General features: G+C 42.3%; 1 protein-coding gene across 1 annotated transcript in view; it reads left to right on the forward strand.

Moving 5' to 3' along the window:
• adam12b (ADAM metallopeptidase domain 12b) overlaps positions 1–20,189 on the forward strand; it is a 165,662-nt gene that overhangs the window by 20,207 nt on the left and 125,266 nt on the right. Inside the window, exon 2 of the mRNA XM_052153684.1 lies at positions 9,646–9,752. Coding sequence (XP_052009644.1) covers positions 9,646–9,752 — 107 coding nt within the window. The remainder of the gene's footprint in view (positions 1–9,645; positions 9,753–20,189) is intronic.

Genomic DNA, 20,189 nt, shown 5'->3' on the forward strand with positions numbered 1-20,189 from the left:
CCTCTTCGCCTCTATGGATAGTGCAATGTCTCCTCTACTTCTCCCTGAAATCACCCAGCCCCCTTGGGTCTGGACGTTAAGACACATACATGACCCGAAATGCATCTGTATGAATTTATTTCCCCGGTTTCTCTGCTCCCGGGAGTCTTGGCGATGTTCACCAGCAAGGGTCTTGCCTCCTATTAATGGCGCCGCGCTGGCCGGACAGGATATGTTTCTCGGAGCTAATTCCTCTCCTCGATGGCTCGCCTTGGGCGATTCCGGACAGGGAGGACCTTCTCGTCCTTGGCCCGAATTGTGAAACCTTTCATGTCTGGCCCCTAAGGGTACCAAATGAGGTTCACAGGGTTTTCTCTTGAGATTATCGAGACCATTTCAAGTGCTAGGGCTCCCTCCACTTGGAACTGATCTGGGTAGATTTTACAGGGCAGAAGAGGACATCTTCGCCTCTGTTGATAGCGCAATGTCTCCTCTACTTCTCCCCGAGTCGCCCAGTCCCCCCCTTGGGAGGGGCTGAACGTAGTAATGCAAATGCGCCTGCATGCGTTTCCTTCTACTAAAGTTCTTATTACAGAACCAGCTTACTGCCAGTTTGTTTCAGTTCTGGATTTTCTGTAGAAAGAACTGTCAGCGGGCACTTGCCTCGCCACTGCCAGGTTCTATGTGGCCACTGCGGTTTGCCATGGCTTGGTGGGCAGGGTGCCCTCAAAGAGGCATCCTCATTATTGCCCGGGCCTATGAGGCGCGCGGTCAAGCTTCACCAGTAGGTTTCAGGGCGCACTCTACCAGAGGGCTCTCCTCCTCTAAAACCTTGGCTAGAGGTCTCCCTCTGCAGCAAGTTTGTGATGCGGCAGGTTGTCCTCTCTGCACACATTCATTGGATTTTTATAGTTTGGATGTTTTGCCACTCCGGGCTCTTATGCCCTTGAGTCGACATCTCAAGCTCATGTCTGGACAAGTTTGTGATGCGGCAGGCTGGTCCTCTCCGCTCACATTCATCAGTTTTTATGACAAGTTTGTTTTGCGATAGGGTTCTCTTCGCACACATTCATCGAACTTTATGGGCTAGATGCTTTGCTACTCCGGACTCTTATGTCCTTGAGTCGACATCTCAGCCCATGCCTAAACAAGTTTGTGATGCGGCAGGTTGTCCTCTCCGCACACATTCATTGGACCTTTTAGTTTGGATGTTCTGCACTCCGGGCTCTTATGCCCTTGAGTCGACATCTCAGCTCATACCTGAACAAGTTTGTGATGCGGCAGGCTGGTCCTCTCCGCTCACATTCATCAGTTTTTATGACAAGTTTGTGGTGCAATAGGGTTCTCTTCGCACACATTCATTGAACTTTATGGGTTAGATGCTTTGCTACTCCGGGCTCTTATGCCCTTGAGTCGACATCTCAGCTCATGCCTGAACAAGTTTGTGATGCGGCAGGCTTGTCCTCTCCGCTCACATTCATCAGTTTTTATGACAAGTTTGTGTTGCGATAGGGTTCTCTTCGCACACATTCATCGAACTTTATGGGCTAGATGCTTTGCTACTCCGGGCTCTTATGCCCTTGAGTCGGCATCTCAGCCCATACCTAAACAAGTGTGTGATGCGGCAGGTTGTCCTCTCCGCACACATTCATTGGACTTTTTTAGTTTGGATGTTCTGCACTCCGGGCTCTTATGCCCTTGAGTCGACATCTCAGTTCATACCTGAACAAGTTTGTGATGCGGCAGGCTGGTCCTCTCCGCTCACATTCATCAGTTTTTATGACAAGTTTGTGGTGCAATAGGGTTCTCTTCGCACACATTCATCGAACTTTATTGGTTAGATGCTTTGCTACTCCGGGCTCTTATGCCCTTGAGTCGACATCTCAGCTCATGCCTGAACAAGTTTGTGATGCGGCAGGCTGGTCCTCTCCGCACACATTCATCAAAATTGAATCGTTTAGATGTTTATGCTACTCCGGGCTCTTATGCCCTTGAGTCGATATCTGAAGCTCATGTCTGAGACCTCTTGCATTTTTGTGAGTACACTGCACAACCGTAGGGGTCCGGACAGCCCCAAGTGCGGCGGCGTGGGTATTGCGTTCCCCGTAGCGCTTAGCAGCGCAACATCGTAGTGAAGCCTTTTGTAAAGGGAATGTCTCGGGTTACATGTGTAACCCTTGTTCCCTGAAAAAGGCGGAACGAGATGTTGCACTGCTTTGCCGCACTGGGACATCCCAGGACTGCTCTTCAAAAAGAAGTATCTGACGACACCTGGTGACGTATCCATTTATAGCCTGGCCTCAGGTGCATCTAATGATTACATCAGCCGAGGCTATAAATTCCGGTCAATGTTCATTGACGTGTTCCACACATTATTCAGCTCGGCTCACAGCTAAAGCTGTTCCCCCGTAGCGCTTAGCAGCGCAACATCTCGTTCCGCCTTTTTCAAGGAACAAGGGTTACACATGTAACCCGAGACGTTTTCATGTTAGGCACTAGACTAATATAGCTGGTGAAGCCATCAGCCCTTGCTTCAAGTGAAATGGACGTAAAGGGAAAGTGAGAGAGAGAGAGAGAGAGAGAGAGAGAGAGAGAGAGAGAGAGAGAAGCAAGCAGTACAGTTACTGTATATAGCCACATTTTACAAGTAATGGTAAAGTTACTGGAGACTGGGAGAATATATATATATTTTTTAAAGATTTTGTGGTCTTCCAGGCATGTCTAACATTCATCCATACACTCTGTACAAACATACAGCCTAGAGTTGTATTTTTTAATATTAGATGTAGCCTATACTGTAACATAATTACTGTTATAGCAGACCTTTACCAGTTAGCTTGCTTTTCCCTCAAGCAGCCATCACATCATTCTGAGACTTGAATTTGTATATTCTATACTGAATTCATGATTCAATACTCTCACAGTGACGATACTTTAAACAAAGCCTGAGTCAAGAAAATGTAAGACAGAAAAAGTATTATTTTTATGACATGTGTAAAACAGTTACTTATCATTAATAGTAAAACAAAAAGCTCAGTACTACCCAGCTGAATATGTGACAACAGAATAGAACTATTCATAATTCTGCTTAGCTTAAAAAGTTGGCATAATATTTGGGATATTTGGTGTGTGGGGTGGGGGGGTGTGCCCTGTTTGAATGTGTGAGACAGTGTGTTTGATTATGAACAGTTTTAGTGTAGTGTCTCACTGCAGTTTGTTGGTGTTTTATCATTTACAAAAGTACTGTGGATGTACCATGTTATAGTGATGGTACTGTACCATGCTAGTTACAGCCATTATTGAACCATTATTGAATCATTCATGGTTCTGAAAGATTATCTTTTTTGTGTACCAGGGTTTTTACAAAGAATACACTAATTTGTCCTTTTTAATTTAACAGTTTGTAGAGTTTACTTCAATAAAATTGCTGTTTATAAGAAAAATATAGGAAAATAACAAAATAAGGAAGTTTTTTGGACAAGTAGGTGCCAGTTTACAACTCTCACAGTTGTAGAATTTGAACAAGTTTTACAAAAGCCATTCAGGTATCTCTCCCTTGCCAAATTCTAAATCGTGACAATTACTTTTTCCATCATAACGGTACTCTCGAGCGACCCCTGAATTCTCAATTCAGAAGACTCTGTACTGTCAGTAATGGTTAAAACTTTCAACGATTGGAGTCTACTGGTGCTACTAGTTGCATATCAAATAGGAAAATGGACAATGCACACAGCAGTCACGCTCGGGTCTCAAGAGGATACATAGAATACTCTCTGAGTATAATATATATATAAGCGCGTTGGCATTTTCACGTGAGAATTGACGCATGAGCGATTTGGAAGTGAACATTTATAGTAAAAAAGGACTGAAATAGGACTTATCTGTTTCTCACCCAAAGAGATCGTATCGCTTTAGAAGACATTTATTTAGTCATTGGAGTCTGGGTTATAGTAAAACACTTACAATGGAGGTGAATGGGGCCAATCTGTAAACATTAAAATACTCACTTTTTTAAAAGTATTGCCAAAAGACCTAAACAATATTTTATATTAATATTTTTATATTACAATACTTTAAAGAAAAGAAGGGATGAGTCAAAATAAATGTTTGTGGTAATGCCACAACTTAACTTGTGACTTAAATTTTTGAACCCAGGATATTCCTTTAAGAGCAACTTATTTCTATCTAAAATATTAAATTGGAACTTGAACCACTTAGTTTACATGGACCTCACATATATTTTTGCAAAAACACCTGCTGTTAGCACCCACAGATAGCGCCATGGGCCATATTCACAGCAGGGCCATCTTTAATTTATGACAGGAATGGCAACAAGGCTGTGAGGGATAGACTAGCGGTCTCTTCAATGGGTGTACAGTTGTTTAAAGTGTTTTGGATCATTCTGCTGAAAAAATGTAGTGAAAAAACTAGATGTGATCTAGGAGCTTTATACAGCTTTATACCATGCATGATGTCATTGAGGAGGCTGTAAGTCTATCCCTTACAGCCTCGTTTTCATTCACGTCAAAAATCAAACATGGCTGTGCTGTGATTAAGGTCTATTCTTACCACAAAGTGTAAACTCAGTTACACTTTGTGCACAATTTCATCAACCCATTTAAGTGTAGATTTAGAGCGTACTTGCATGAAAATACAAACACTTCATGGCCATGCCCACTGACTCACTGGCTTGTAGGGCTGGGTGATATGCCTCTATATTTTTCAGCCTATTGACAATATTCAGTATATATCTAGATAATTATGTATTTGCTCTAAAATGGCTCAAAAGTGGGATGTTGTTGTTGTTGTTGTTGTATTTTAATCAGAGGAACCATCATTACATCCAAACAGCCACTGTAGCTACAGTATGGCCAACTTGCCATTTTTATGGTATTTTGTTTAATTGTGCAGCCCTGAAGGATTGTGAAATTTGTCTGCTGATGTGCTCTTTATGAAACTTAATGGCTAAATGAAAGCACATTAAAATCATTGCAATATTCACGATATTGGTAAATTTTACATAGTCAGCAAACTTATCTCGACTATATTGTTAATATTTGCTATATTGCCCAACCCACTGGCTTGTATGGTGCATCACATGGAACTGTTTTTAAGATGTACCGCTCTTAAAAAAGCCCAAAATATTTATTCAAGATGACATTGTTCTATTATGTGAGAAGAAAGAGACTGCTGAGTGAAAATTGCACATCTAGGAAATTGTTTTCATGGGACAAATGTCAATTATACACTTTAGTGGTCATTATCTAAAAATAGTTGTCCACAGAATGCTGCGATTGACCATTCATAATCAGGTATTCCAGAGAACTGTGTAATAAATAAATATTACACATATCTAAACGATCCTAGCACTTGTTCAAACAATGTATTTACATACATAGTGTGTGTGTGTGTGTGTGTGTGTGTGTGTGTATTTTTGTTTATTTACTTGTATGTGTGTGAGTCACAGTGAGGGAGAGAGAAAAAAATTACAGACTTTTGGGCCTTAGAGAGTTGTTGTGCTGTCACGCCACTGCTTTCTTTCACTCTTAAAGCTACATTTCTGCAAGTGTAAGGCAAAAAATGTAATGTACAGTGGGGTCTAAAAGTCCAAAATAACATTAAAATTGGGGTTTTGACAAAAAGTAGAGGAAATATTTAAGATTCTACCCTATTTCTTGGTCACTATGAGGAAAGCTATTTTGTGACTTTATATGAAAATCAGATTTCCTTGATCCCATTGAAGCACACAAGGTGGTTTTTGCAACATTCATAAACTATTCTTATTAAGTTTTAGACTCAAATTTTTTTTAGAATTTTGGACCCCAATTGTACTATATGCCCATGCATATACTGACATCAGATGAACACATGCTGTTTTGCACATAAGTGTTTTGAGCCAAGCTTTGCTGTATTGGGTTAATCGTCTTTATCTTAGCATCTACTTGCAGTATGCTGGTGCTAATTTACTGCAGCCCTGACTGCTTACTTCTCTCTTTAGCATACACTTTCACTTTTAACTAGGGCTATCAATTTAACACCTTAATTTGGTGCAATTAATTATAAAAAATTAACACAATTAATTATGTCCCTAAATTGTAATAAAGAATTGTCCTACCATCAGAGCAGAGCAATTCAAGTTTGAAGTACCACCTGTTTTCAAAAGAGGGGCAGTAAGTTAACTCCAGCAGTATAGGCATTTGGTCCATGTAGGAATCATAAAAAACAATGGGAGAGTCAAATCATTGGAGGAATACACAGAGGATGAAACATACACCAAACTCAGGTGATGGGAACAAATAACAAGGTAGGTAAACATGCTGGTAAGTATGAAGAAGATAGGGTGTCCGAAGTCTTAGGGTAAAAATAGATGAGAACAGATGAATGACTGAGTGTGAACGGGGTTTATATGCAATCCATGATTAGAGTACTGATGACGTGCAGGGGAGAGTGAGCGCTGTGTGGAGTGAGGGAGGCGACTCCTGGAGCCCAAAGATGGAGCAGGGCAGGAGGACACAGATGACGGGAGAATATAGGAAGATGATCAGGAAGGAATTGGCAGACAATCCGGTGGCCAGGGAGGAGTCTGTGGATGATCAGAAGACCAGGGAGGTGACCATTGGGCAAGGACTGGGTCAGACGGCCATAGAGCCGGGACAAAATCAGGAGGCCTGGGAGATGGTCACAGAGCAGGGACAGGGTCAGGAGGCCTGGGAGGTTGCCACAGATCAGGAACAGCATCAGGAGGTTTGGTAGGGAACTCTAGAAAGGGAATGGGGTCCAGCTGTTTGGCCACAGGAGGTGGAAACTTAGGGGGTGGAGCCATAGGCAGATACAGAGGCGGAGCAGCCGGAGTAGGGACTCTGGCAGGCATAGCCGAGGGAGGCTCGACAAAGGCAGGCGGAGCTGAGGGAGGCTCAAGGGGTGGAGCCATGGATTGCCGAGCCACAGCCTTGGAAGGCGGAGCCGTGGAAGGTGGAGTCAAGGGAGGTTTGTGGGGCGGAGCCATGGAAGGCCCCGCCATGGGAGGCTCGAGGGGCTTAGCCATGGAAGGCTCGAAGAACAAAGCTGTGGGAGGCCTGGAGCAAGGAACCGTGGAAGGCTTGTAGGATAAAGCAGTGGGAGGCCTGTAGCAAGGAGCCGTAGAAGTCTTGAAGCAAGTGGCCATGGAAGGCTTGGTGCAATAAGCTGTGGAAGGCTTGGAGCAAGGAGCCGTGGAAGGCTTGGACGAAGGAGACTTTAGTGACTGGGAACTGAACTTCGTGGTCAAGAGCACAGGCAGTGACTGGGGAATAGGAGCTCTTCTTCTTCTCCTCTTCATCAGGACAGCTGGCAGCATTGTTACGGGGAAGGTCGAGGCTAAAGACATTGACTCTGTGACGGTCGAGGCTACAGGCATTGGCTCTGGGTAAGTCGAGGCTACAGGCATTGGCACTGGCTCATTAACCGTAGCAGGTATGGTCACTAGCTCGTTAACAATGGCAGGCATGGGCACCGGCTCGTTAACCATGGCAGGCATGGGCACCGGTCATTAACCGTGGCAGACGTGGATAATCTATGAAGAATGGTCTTCATGGCCAAACGTACCGTCATCATTGGGGATCATACACTTTAGAAGATAGTACAGAAAACACAGAGGTAATCTGCATGGTCTTCAGAGCAGGTGGCGGTGGTGGCACGGGGTTCCCACCTTAACCCACAGTGTAAGGGGAGAATGCAGAGATAGGAGTTACCTTGTGGGTGATGGAAATTACCTCTGTCCTGCGTGCCGATAATGGCGAGGGGTAATGGATGGCCAGCGTGGCTCGTACATAATCAGCAAAGTCAAGTAATTTTGTTTTTTTACAGTGCCTTTCACATCACACATCGTTTCAAAGAATTTTACAGAAGATCATGCATTAACATAAAATTAAACTGTAATATATATAATGTCTTAGAGTCATTTTTGTGTAGTTTGATAAAATACCATTGTGAATTGTGTTTAAATTAAATTATAATTGTATTTATAACCCCAGTGAGCAAGCCAAAGGCGACTGTGGCAAGGAACACAAAACTCCATAAGATGTTGGTTAATGGAGAAAAATAACCTTGGGAGAAACCAGGCTCACTCTGGCTAGCATTATGAATATAATGACAATATTACTAATGTATTTTGCAAGTCATGGTTTAAAATTATTAAACTAAGTAAGTGTTAAGGGTCAATGTTTAAACAAATATTTTGAGTGAACTTTAAGATTAATGACAAATGTTTTTGAAGTCAATCCTGGATTAACTGCAGAAGTTCACATAGATGCAATTGTCCTTGTTAGTTGGCTGATGAAGTGTTTTGTTGGCAAATAATTGATAATCTATCTGATAATCTAAGGTTCTGGTGACCTTAGGATAGGAGTCCCGAGGTTGAGACAGGGAAACAAATAGAATAGTATTAGCATAAATGCCATTCAATTTATTGCAGACTTTTAGATCACGATCACTGTTTCTGGTTCTGGCAGACCTAACTATAGCAGCCTAATTGTGAGTTGAAGGATAAATTAGGTGTATGCATGGCTAAATAGATGAGCAAAGGAAAGATTCTCCGCCTCCGGAACACCTGTAGGTCTGTGAAAGTTTTGTCCCATTCCATAAATGCTTCTGAGGTATGAGTCAGATATAGTGATTGTAGCAGCAAGTTCTTAAAACTTAGTTGAATATTCCAGGAGAGGAAGATCCTGTCGGAACAGTTCGGAATGTACCCGTCAGCTCCATGCTCTTAGTGACTGTGCTCATCTGTGTTGGTGGAGTCCTTTTAGGTGGTCTGTTCTTCTGTCACGGTAAGAATTCTGAGGCAGAGGGATGGACTCAATCGCAGGGTTTATTGACAAGACAATGGATGAGAGGTGAAACAAACAGGTGAGGTAATCCAAAAACAGGTATGACACAAACAGCAAACAGGGTAATTAACAAAGTGCAACTGGTAAGTATGAAGTAGCTAGGAAGTCCGAAGACTTAGGGTGAACATAGACGAGAACAGACAAATGACTGAGTGTGAGAGCGGAGTTTTTATGCAGTCCATGATTAGAGTACTGATGACGTGCAGGTGCGTGTAATCAACTCAGGTGAGAGTGGGGAGAGGGAGCAGGGTGTGGCGTGAGAGAGGGAGTCCGGTGGACAGTGACGCAACCAATGTGCTCTACGAGCATTTGTGTGATACATGTGTACATTGACACGTCCTTAGAAAAGCCCTTATAATAAAAATATGTTTGACAAATTGATGAATTCAATTGCAAAATGGATTGCCGTGGATTGTAATCTCAGGATGGGATTATGTTCAATAATATGGGAATAAAGTTGTTGCCTTCTAAACCCACTTTTTGTCTTATCAATGCTTTACAATCTGTAAATTGTATATCTGAATTATATTTTTTTTATAATAGATTTTATATTTATAATTATTTAAATATAACTATTTATAATTATTTGATCAATATATATTGAATTATTTGTATTTGAGGGGCTTTCACAGCAACTATTTATAAATGCGATTAATTGCAAATTAAAATACTTTTTACTTTTGGTTGTTTTAAATTATTGCCTCTAGTACACTCACAGCTTAGTTGCATCACTTACTGTTTCTCTGGTACCCAGATCATCCCTGTTCATAACTTATTTTTTGTTTGTCATTTGTCACAGAGAGGCGATTGAAAAGTTGGTTCACCAAACTCGAACACTACCGTATCATTGTACCACTACTGCTGGAAGGAACAGAACAGCGATCAATCAGCTGGCTCCACTCCAGGGTAAGAAAAAGGTCTATATAAAGTATTTTAGCTATCTATTTGTCATGATTTTGTGTTACTGTTAGCGCTCTGACAACTAATTGGTTCTTCTTGTGAATGTATCATTATTTTTTAATGTATATTAACATGAAGAGTGTATTGAATTGTCTACAGTGGAGTTCAATATAATAGACCCTTCAGTCTCTTCATCTCTGCCCCAGATCTTTCAGTTAGACTGTAGTACAAATTAGTTAACAATGTATGACTCTCCTAGTCAGTATCATTTTTGAGCTGCAGCCTTTTAGCTGCAAAAGGGTAATTTATGATTTGTGTGAAAGGCCTTTCTGCCAAATAGCACTAGAGGCACAAAGATTTAGTGATGAGGTTGGCTGAGTGACAAACTGTTTTGGAGTTCATTAGATTAGATTAACCGCCTGAAGCCATGGTGAAATTTTCAAAAAAGAGTCTGTAACGCTTCCCACAGGAAGGAGGACAGGAAACAGGTGTTCAGCGCAAGGTAAGCTTTTATTCTCTTTCTTTACAACACACAATGTAATACAAGCGCACTGAGTTGGCTTGTCGTCTCCCTTTGACTGGAGGCTCTGTGTCTGCTTTTATGCCGCTCTCCTCGTGCTCACTGGAATTAGAGACAGGTGTTGGGCATAATTTAGCTCAGGTGTAAGCGCCCTTACCGCTTTCCTCTCCCGGACGGGCGCTTGACCACGCCCCCGCTGCCACAGAGTCACAAGGCCTTTGTCATTAAGGCTTAATTGATTCCAATCTCTGCACTTGAGTTACTCAAGCTTCAATGAATATTACAGTCAAACATCTACAACTCTGTAGAAGCAATATGTGACTCTGGCTCAACAACTCCTCACGTGACACAGACCTTTTAACTGCCCATTTTGACAGTTGATGCAGTGATATCACGTGTGCTTGGAGGCTTTGCAATGCCCTAAGCTTTTCCATACTGTTACTATCTGTAAACGCATAAAGGACAGGCAAGGAGGACAGTAAAGGTAACAGTAAACATAAAATTTAATGGAACACTTAAAACCAACATAAATGTGCACTGCGGTCACTTGCACTCTCTATCTCTCGAAACGGTGCCCCCTGCCGCCCCTTATCTAGCTCTCCTGCTGATTAGCTGATTCAGCGCTGGCTGTGCTCCATCACGGCCCGGCCACGCCCTCCTCTTCATCACACTCCTCCCCTGCCCCATTCAAGTCGGGGCGCCACTGGTCTGACTAACCCCCCGATCTCTGGGGGGAGACGCTGCCATTCTGTCAGCGAGTGGCCCACCCTGCCTCCTTTGAACTTGGGGGGAGAGACAAGAGGAGGCATTGGGAGAGGGAAAGAGGGAGCGGACACACACAGAGAGAGAGGAGAGATAGAGAAGAACTTGCACGCCGGCTCCCGGATGTGCTGCCGCCGGTCCTTAACTGCTCCACACTCTAGCGGATACCAACTCGCACCTGGATGGCAGCGAGTCCTCCTGCCCCTGGTGGATGAAACCACTCCTCCCTGTCTTGGCTGATGGCCACGGGCTGGTAGTGACCCCTCTGTCCCCAGGCAGATGGCCGCGGCTGATCCCCTGATGGATGGCAGAGGTGAGGACTCCGTGACAGCGCATTTCTCCTCCTTCCCGGGTTTCAGCACTGGCAAGTGCGCTCTACATGCATGTGCAATTCCCGCATGGGGCATAATAAATGTGCTAACTGCTTCTCATCCAAAATAGACGGTGGAGAAGAGAAAGCTTGTAGGTGCACTGTCTGAGCCCTAAGGGTGTGGAAAGCACCTTAGGCACATAGCCTTTTTTGGGTTTGATGGTGGCTTTGGAAATCCTGGGACCGAATTCCAGACATGAATTGTCAACCGACAGCACATTTATATTTCCAACGCATTTGACTGAGAGCACACGCAACTCAACGGATTCCAAAGGTTCGAACGGGGGGCTTGTGACTAGCAGGGTGAGGGGGCTTCAAGCGCCTCACTGCCCTAAGGAACTTTATGAATAGATTGCGTCTGCCTATTGAGGAGCCAGCCTCTGGGGTGTGAAATGCTGAAATGGTCACTATATAAACTTTAAAGTTGACAAAGTAAGACCTGCGTCCAACTGCCCTTGAAGGAATGTAAGGATCTCCTTTATGGGATAATTATCTGCGTCTTTTCTGTATAAAGAGCACCAATCTGCAAACACACTCCATTTTAGTGCATGAAGGCATCTTGTAGATGGCGCTTTGGCCTGCAATATGGTGTTTATTACAGTAAATTTTGGCTCATTCGTTGTGCTCCATTCAGGGGCCATAAGTGTATTCCGGTTGGGGATGCCAAATTATTCCCTGCGCTTGGGAGACCAGATACCTCTTTAGCGGTATTTTCCATGGAGGGCCGCCTAATATCTCCATCATTTCCGGAAACCATGGTTGGTGGGGCCATTTTGGTTGGTGACACGCATGCTCCCCTGATGCCAGGTGTGACTCGGTACATGGTGTTTGAGCCAGCACTGGAGAGGTCTTATGTAAAAAACCTAACAGTATGACGGCCACCATAAAACCTAGCATTTTTTTGAAAAGTGAAAAGTTTTGAAAACATTTTTTCCCAGTTTGAACTGAGACAGACACTAGATAATGATCTGGATGCACTCGCTCTTGAGTTGCACACGCATGCTTATGAAGATGAGTCAAACCCCCAAAAAGGAGATTTATTGGTTGGGAGGGGCTTGGGGGGATTGTGCCATTGCAAGATCCTCCTCGGTTTCTTCCAGCTCTACCTTGAAACCCTGACGTGCTTTCTCATGTGGTCCCTCGAGACTTAACACAAAGGGAGCGGTCAGGAGGGCACGTGAGGTGGAATCATCCCTCAGGACGAGGGTGACCCTAGTGCATGGCATCTTGAGACTTATGTCCTCACAGGGAGGGTAGTCTGTCCCCATGAGAGCTGCGTCGGCGTGGGCAGCCTAGACAGTGAATGCAGCTCTCATGTTGGTCTGACGGAGCGATGTGTCGCTCACAGGAACACTTGCGATTCGACATCTTTAAAAAGATGCATACACACAAGCGGCTCTTTCATGAGTTTTTATGGAATATTACAATATATATATATACATATATATAAGTGGAGAGACTTCTTCACCGGAACAGTGGAGGGGGCGGGTGAATCTTTTGCTGCAGGCATTGAGAGTCAGGCAAAGAATGTCCTGATGCGTTTGCAGGGATTCCCATCCGCTGATGGGTGTCCGATGATGGTGAAGAGAGGGCTGATCCAAGTGCATAGTTGTGACAAGATTATGTCGGTCTTGAAGGAATACAATTCTGAAGAAATGGTATGTGAGCACCCACTTATATAGCACCTTAAAGGGCAGGATTCAAACACCATTGCCAACCATAAGATTGGCATTATGATATGGAAAAGGAATTCCCCAAAGCATTCTGCAATGTCTTGTGACATTCAGTAATCAATAGGGAACTGACATTTTAGGAATCTTTTTAGTGCTTTGTTGGGAAAAAAGTTTCTTTTAAGAATTAGCACCTGACCTAACCCTTAAAATTTGTTTTGTTGGTGTAACCTAATGTAGACAGATTGACTGACAATGATAGACAAGTTAAATAATATTTTTGACTTGAATCAAACCATTTAATTTACAATAGATGTCACCACATGAAGAACTTTTTTTACACTATTTCTTTTGTCATTTTTATTTGTAAAGCACTTTTTACAACACACACAGTTTCAAGAAAACTATGCGTTAACAGAAAATGAAACTGTAATATCTATAAAGTCTTAGTCATCATTCAGCAGTTTTTGATTGTAAACATTTTATTGTAAATTGTGTATAAAAATGAATAATTAATTAAATATTAATTGTATTTTGAACCCTCTGAGCAAGCCAAAGGTGACTGTGGCAAGGAACACAAAACTCCAAAATATGTTATTTAATGGAGAAAAATAACCTTGGGAGAAATCAGGCTCACTGTTGGACCAGTTCCCCTCTGGCTAAACAGCATGAATATAATGCCAATATTAGTTTTTGTGTGTAGTTCAAGTCATGGTTTAATATTAGTAAACCAAGTGTTAAGGACCAATGTTCAAACTACAAGATTTTGTATGAACTATAATATTAATGATAATGTCTTTGAAGTCCATCCTGGATTAACTGAAGAAGTTAAAATATATGCATTGTTCTTTGTTATTTGGCTGATGAAGGATTTTGTTGGCAATTATTTGGTAGTCTATGTATTTCATTTTAAGAGTGTAGTCCATTATTAGACTAAGGTGATGCAGGCAGAGATCAATGAGTATATCGCAATTCAACTAGTAGGTCATTTCGTTGAGGTTCGTGAGGTCCATCCTAATGCTCACCAGTGGCCGATTAATTCACAATTCAGTGTTTGGCCTAGCAGCTAGCTTTTCTTTCCAAGGTGATTGTGATTAAACATTTGCATGTGTAGTAGGAGATTGTGGTGATGGTAATGAATTTCAGACAGGAAGTCCTCTGCAAAATAAAGGAGCTGTCGGCCTGCACCATGAGTGGCTCGACTGACTGTCCAAAGCAATTTTACTGAAGCAGGAGCAATGGAGGAAGATATGCTGTCTCAGCTGCTTATTAAGGAAACATGTGTGCTCATTATATTATTTTGAAGGTTAAAAAGATATTCAAGAATATTTAACTATATGAGTTGAGTACGTCTGTACATATGTATTTCTCAGGTTGGCTTTTTTTAAGTATAGACTCACCATATACATATATTGATGTTTCAAACTGTGCTATGCTGATAAATAGCAGATTAAAGAAACACTGTAAACATTGGTAACATGCAGTTGTTACCTTGAGGGTCTACAGTTTTTCAGCTTGATCTAACTTAAAAAAAATGATGCTCTCTCTCCCACCTGGAAAAAAGGAACACATATGTGAGAATGCTGTTTGTAGACTACAGCTCAGCATTCAACACCATAGTGCCCTCCAAGCTTGATGTGAAACTCCAGGCTCTGGGCTTAAACAGCTCGCTGTGCAGCTGGATCCTGGACTTCCTGTCAGGCTGACGCGAGGTTGTAAGATTGAGCAGCAGAATCTCCCCATAACTGACCCTCAAAACTGGAGCCCCGCAGGGTTGTGTTTTCAGCCCACTCCTGTATTCCCTGTGCACACATGACTGTGTGGCAACACACAGCTCCAATGCCATCATTAAGTTTGCTGATTATACGACGGTGTTAGGTCTGATCACTGAAAATGATGAAACAGCCTACAGAGAGGATGTGCACACTCTGACATGCTGGTGTCAGGAGCACAACCTCTCCCTCAACGTTTAAGTCAAGTCATTTTTATAGCGCCTTTCACAACACACATCGTTTCAGAATTTTGCAATCGTAATGAATGTGATGGAATATAGCATGGAAGAAGGTCACTTAAGTACTGTGGAGCTGGACCATTCAAAGCTTTGTACGTAGTTAACAGAATTTTTTAATTAATACGAAATCTAACAGGTAGCCAATGTAACGATGACAAAATGGGGCTAATATGATCATATTTCTTGTTCTCGTCAGCACTCTGGCTGCTGCATTTAGTTTATTTATTTATTATCAAGTTTATTTATTGATCTTGCTGGACATCCCCCAGTAATGCATTACAATAATCTAGTCTTGAAGTCATGAACGCATTAATTTATTTTTCGGCAACAGAGGGCATGTGCTGTAATTCAACAATATTTCTTAGGTGGAAGAATGCTGTTCTACAAACATTGGTAATTTGATTTTCAAAGGACAAATTGGTATCAAAAATAACACCTAAGTGCTTCACTGTTGAAGATGATGAAACAGTTCATCCATCAAGAGACAAATTATATTTTAGCAGCTTATTTTTATAGGTTTTGGTTCAATAATTAGTACCTCTGTTTTGTCGGAATTAAGTAGAAGGAAATTTCTGGCCATCCAATCTTTTATTTAATTGTCGGCATGACAGTGGAAACTTATTCCACGATTCTTGATAATATCTCCCTGGGGAAGGATATAAAAGGAGAAAAGCTGAGGACCTAAAACTGATCCCTGTGACACTCCATACTTTACTTTTGTTTGTTTTGACAATTCCTCATTTACATAGACAAAGTGGTAACGGTCAAGCCAAGAACAGCGAGGGCCAAACTGTCTCGGGCCATCAGAGAGGCAAAGCGTGCACACGCCCAGAGAATCCTCAGTCACTTCCAGGACAGCGGCGACACGTAGCGCATGTGGCAGGGCATCCAGGCCATCACCAACTACAGGACAACATCATGCCTGTGACAAAGCTTGTTCCATTCCAAATGCGTTGAACAACTTCTACGCTAGGTTTAAAACACAGAATGACGTGGTGGCGAGGAAGACCACCCCTCCTCCTAACGACCAGGTGCCCCGTCTTACCATGGCTGATGTGAGGAAAACTCTATGTAGAGTCAACCCACGGAAAGCTGCTGGACCAGACAACATTCCTGGCAGAGTGCTCAGAGGATGTGCAGACCAGCTGGCAGATGTTCTTACCGACATCTTCAACATCTCTCTGAGCAGTGCCGTCGTTCCAACATGCTTCAAGGCCACCACCATCGTCCCCATGCCAAAGAAGTCTTCTGTGTCCTGCCTCAACGACTACCGTCCCGTCGCACTCACACCCATCATCATGAAGTACTTCGAGAGGCTCGTCATGAGGCACATTAAGACCCAGCTGCCACCTCACTAGACCCACTGCAGTTTGCGTATCGTCCAAACCATTCAACAGACGATGCCATCGCCACCACCCTCCATCTGGCCCTCACCCACCTAGATAAAAAGGACTCATACGTTCAAATGCTGTTCATAGACTTCAGCTCAGCATTCAACACAATCATTTCTCATCGTCAGCAGCACCAAATTCGTTGGTGTTCACCTGGCGGAGAACCTCACCTGGTCCCTCAACACCAGCTCTATTACCAAGAAAGCCCAGCAGCGTCTCTACTTTCTTCAAAGGCTGAGGAAAGCACATCTCCCACCCCCATCCTCACTACATTCTATAGAGGGACTATTGAGAGCATCCTGAGCAGCTGCATCACTGCCTGGTTTGGGACTTGCACCGTTTCGGACCGCAAAGCCCTGCAGAGTATAGTGAGGACAGCTGAGAAGATCATCGTGGTCTCTCTTCCCTCCATCAAAGACATTTACAAAAAACACTGCATACACAAAGCAACCAGCATTGTGGATGACCCCACACACCTCTCACACAAACTCTTCACCCTCCTGCCGTCTGGCAAGAGGTACCGAAGCATTCGGGCCCTCACGGCCAGACTGTGTAATAGCTTCTTCCCACAAGCCATCAGACTCCTCAATACTCAGAGACTGGACTGACACAAACACACGTGTCCTGAGTTGCACTTTAATTATTGTCATTTTATACCTGGCTGCTACCTCAATAACTGCTATGTGCATAGAACACTATCTCATAGTATGTTATGTTTACATTTGGCATTTTTAGAAACTGTCATCTTTTTGCACTACTGTGTACTGGTCAGCGCTGCACTGTCTCTCACTGTGTCTATTGTCCTGTTTTATTTTTTTATTAAATTTTGTATTAATTTATTGTACTGTCCCATACTTTTTGCAGACTTTTGCATGTGCACTTCATATAGGTATGTTATTTAGTCTGTGCAGTCTCATGTGGTTCTGTGTCTGTCCTATGTTGTTTTATGTAGCACCATGGTCCTGGAGTAACGTTGTCTCGTTTCACTGTGTACTGTACTAACTGTATATGGTTGAACGACAGTATAACCACTTGACTTGACTTGAGCTCTTCATGACCTATGACAGCGAAGGATTGAAATTGTTCATGAGGAAAATTATGAGACACTGTTCTGAGGTGCTATGACAGATGATTGCATAATTCCATTTTAGATTTAGATTTTATGCATTTGGCAGATGCTTTTATCCAAAGCAACTTACAGAGCCCTTCTTACAGGGACAATCCCCCCGGAGCAAACTGGAGTTAAGTGCCTTGCTCAAGGACACAATGGTGGTGGCTGTGGGGATCGAACCAACAACCTTCTGATTACCAGTTTACCAGTACTGTGGTTTAGACCACTACACCACCACCACCAATTTAGCCACAGTAATGAATAAACACCTAGGATTGTTGTGGTTATTTTCTATGAGTGCTGAAATATTCTGGCCTGTTAGTTAGCTTCTAGTGCCCCGTGAAATACCTCTAATTTTGTATTCTTCCATTTTCCGAGCTGTTCTCTTGAGAGCATGAGTTTGATCATTGAACCATGGAACATGGCTTTTTTCTTTAACTTTCTTTAATTGAAGGTGGGCGACACTGTCAAGAGTGCTAGAGATTACTGTATTTATATTTTTTGTTATTTCATCAAGTTCTTCTAAGCTTTGGCTTTTAGTAGCCTTATTTTCATATGATGTTTATCTTTAATGTGTTTGTTTTTTTCAAGTTTGACCTTAATATAATTTGTATATATGATTTAGGGATGGTTTTATGTTTGGCAGTTTGGGGAACAGACACAGTCTCTATCTAGGTGATACAGTCTCTATGTGTAGTAGTTTTTGTGACCTGTGTGACGTCTCAAGGCAGCTAGCAGATGTTCGGATTAACCAGTCTGACTATTTCCTGACCTGGGCCCCAGTTAGTCAGATATTATCATTATTAAGACTATGAGCCAAATTACTAGAGAGGAGAGTCTAGCAAATTAGCTCAAAAGGGAAATATGAATAATTAATCATAACACATTATAATTAGTTATAAATATTTGGGTAAGTTAATAGAATTAACTTGATGCAGCTGAATTAATATTAAAAATCTGTTTGTCCAACGAACACTCGTCTATCAACTCTCAGAAAGGATATTTTCCGTGGCCACAGAAAAATAACTCAGCATGTAGCTGTGATCAAATCGTTAAATTGACGTTGATTTACAAGCAGACTAGAATCAACATGCAAGAATGTACACAAAAGCTTTATTTAACTAAATCACGTAACACGTAACTAATCTAAAAAACTCATACACACAAATCACACATACATGGGAAATGGAAAAGTGAAAGTGAATGAAACCGGAACAGAACAGGGGAATGAAGCTATGAAAAGATTAATTTAACCATCTGAAAGAACCACCAGTTTCTTACTTCAAAGCACCTTAACAAAGGGGTTTACAGCTTATGCTAAACCTGTATTCAGTAAGTTAATTGTATGATAGTTGCAATGCCTTAGGTATTTAGAGAGCGCCCGGATGCAGTCCAATGAGAAAGACTTGATGGTTCCTTGAGTCAATGGTGTTGAAGCTGCAATCAAATTCTTCCATGTTTAATGAAGAAATTATGATAAAATTGTGGTGTAGTTTGACGGTTATGGTCGAGGAAGTTACACATGGCTTGAGGCCTGCCAGCCCATGACCTTGCAGTTGGACCATGTGTTTCCGTTCCCATATGAACAGCAACCAGGAGAAGAAGGAGGAGAGAGTGAGGACACTCCGACAGTGCCCTTTAACTCCTGAGGGAGGTCACTCCTCTCGAGTTTGGCTTGACCAATGAGAAAGGTGCAATTTTCCAGTGGGAAAAGTTCCTCTGTTTGGAAGCTGACTCATTTGCATGATTGGAGTAAACTGGCAGTTTGTGCCCCCTTATTCTCTGATTAATATTACAAGCATGCAATACATGCTATAAGGAGGTGATATACTCAAATGTGCAGGGCGTTACACAAGGATTAATTTGATCCGAAGCATGATACCAATAATTTACATTATCTAGTGGTTCTGTCATAAGGCATGCATAAAACAGTATAAAGTACGAAAGACACTATACGAGACAGTAATAATCATACACACAATGTCCTGGGAATATGCATGTTCAGTTTAGAACAGTTTGTCTATAAATTAATGAAGAGAAGTCTGTTTTATGGGCTTTATGTGTCTTTCCTATGGGGAAATAGAGAAAAAGGAGTGATAACGCTTGCGAAATGCGTTTGTTTCATGAGACAGGGTCCCGATGCACGCCTCTGAACAGTGAATCAGACACGAGCATTGACGGCTTTTCTTTTGTCTGTTCTTAAATATATTATAAAGTGTGTTTCTTCAAACACGTCAGCATTTCTTGTCATGTGTCACTCCGAGACACTTTTGTTGTAAAAAAAACTTTATTCTGATCTTGCTCATAAATGTATGAAATAACTCTTAATTTTAACAACTGTTCTCCCTATCCTATATGGGGATTATTAGGAGGCCATGCTTGATAAAAACAAAACAAAAGAACGTTCATAAAATCGCTCGAAGAAAACGCTCTTAACAGCTAAGTTCAATAGTTGTTGGGAAACTAGTTCCAGAACTCTACAAATATTCGTGTGTTGGAGAAGTTTTCATTGCACTCAGAGCTCACTGCGTGCACACATCAAATCAGATGCGCATCAGCGGCTTTTCTTTTGTCTATTCTTCAAAATATAATCACGTTTCATCAAACG

This window comes from Xyrauchen texanus, chromosome 22 (assembly GCF_025860055.1).
Source record: "Xyrauchen texanus isolate HMW12.3.18 chromosome 22, RBS_HiC_50CHRs, whole genome shotgun sequence".
Taxonomy (NCBI): domain Eukaryota; kingdom Metazoa; phylum Chordata; class Actinopteri; order Cypriniformes; family Catostomidae; genus Xyrauchen; species Xyrauchen texanus.